Source organism: Rhinoraja longicauda, chromosome 12 (assembly GCF_053455715.1).
Source record: "Rhinoraja longicauda isolate Sanriku21f chromosome 12, sRhiLon1.1, whole genome shotgun sequence".
Taxonomy (NCBI): Eukaryota; Metazoa; Chordata; class Chondrichthyes; order Rajiformes; family Arhynchobatidae; genus Rhinoraja; species Rhinoraja longicauda.
Window position 1 is genome coordinate 47934819 of NC_135964.1, and position 1262 is coordinate 47936080.

Below are 1262 nucleotides of genomic sequence, written 5' to 3' on the forward strand. Positions count from 1 at the left end.
GGCGATCCCCGCACATTAACACTATCCTACACACACTAGGGACAATTTTTAATTTATTTTTTTACATTTACCCAGTCAATTAACCTACAAACCTTGTACGTCTTTGGAGTGTGGGAGGAAACCGAAGATCTCGGAGAAAACCCACGCAGGTCACGGGGAGAGAACGTACCAACTCCGTACAGACGGCGCCCGTAGTCAGGATCGAACCTGATCCACTTCTGTGACCAGCACACAAAGAGGCCCCTGGTCGCCATCTTGGATATTTTTAGATCATTTTACTTCCGAGCATTTATCAACAAATATAACAGAGTGGAGCTGAAATATTAATCAAAATTCCTCCTCATTTCCTTGCCCCACAGAACCATCATCATGGACACAGTTGGAGGAAGCCCAACAGAAACATCAAACAAAACCCTCTTATTTGAGAAGTTTTTCATCGAGTTTTACAAGGACCATTTGGCTCAACAGCGGAAGGCAGCAGCCCTGAATAAAACACTGCAGGAGGAAGATTTTGCATTTGCTTATCTGTACATACTGGTAATATTTGGCATGTTCACTGTCCTTATCATTGCCATGCTGGCCAGCACGGTGAGATCGAGGAGACTGGAGCATAGCGATGACCCCTACCACACCTACATCGCCAATGACTCGAAGAAAGGGAAGAAGGAAAAGAGCCCCAACTCAGACTTTCCAAAGTACTACCTGAACGAAAATGTGGTCAAGGCTCTTCAGAACATGTCCGATCAAGATGACACCGTGACCTTCCACTATAAATGACCCTCAGCAACAGAATGATCAGTGCGGCAGTCGTTCTCCTGCGATCAGAGAAAGCTCTTAAGGATAGCGGAGTCAGGGGGTATGGGGAGAAGGCAGGAATGGGGTACTGATTGAGAATGATCAGCCATGATCACATTGAATGGCGGTGCTGCCTCGAAGGGCCGAATGGCCTACTCCTGCACCTCTTGTCTATTGTCTAAGTGAAATAGCCGAAGATGGACACAAAATGCTGGAGTGGCGCAGTGGGACAGGCAGCGGCATCTCAGGAGAGAAGGGATAGGCGACGTTTCGGGCCGAGACCCTTCTTCAGACTTCAGAGTCAGGAGAGAGGGACTCTCGAGATATGGTGTGAAAACGACAGATCAAAGCAGACGATGATCAAGGAAATGTAGAATGACTCGATGTTAGCCGAGGAGAAGGTGGCAAGGAGGCGTGCAATCAGCAAAAATGAATCGGAGGGACGGTGATACTGGGCGGAGAACTGG

General features: G+C 47.9%; 1 protein-coding gene across 1 annotated transcript; it reads left to right on the top strand.

Annotated features, from left to right (window-relative positions):
• The first annotated feature begins 369 nt into the window (after positions 1–369).
• Positions 370–777, top strand: LOC144598600 (potassium voltage-gated channel subfamily E member 2-like). The gene has a single exon (XM_078408795.1). The coding sequence runs from the start codon at positions 370–372 to the stop codon at positions 775–777; it is 408 nt and encodes a 135-aa protein (XP_078264921.1).
• Positions 778–1262: the final 485 nt, after the last annotated feature.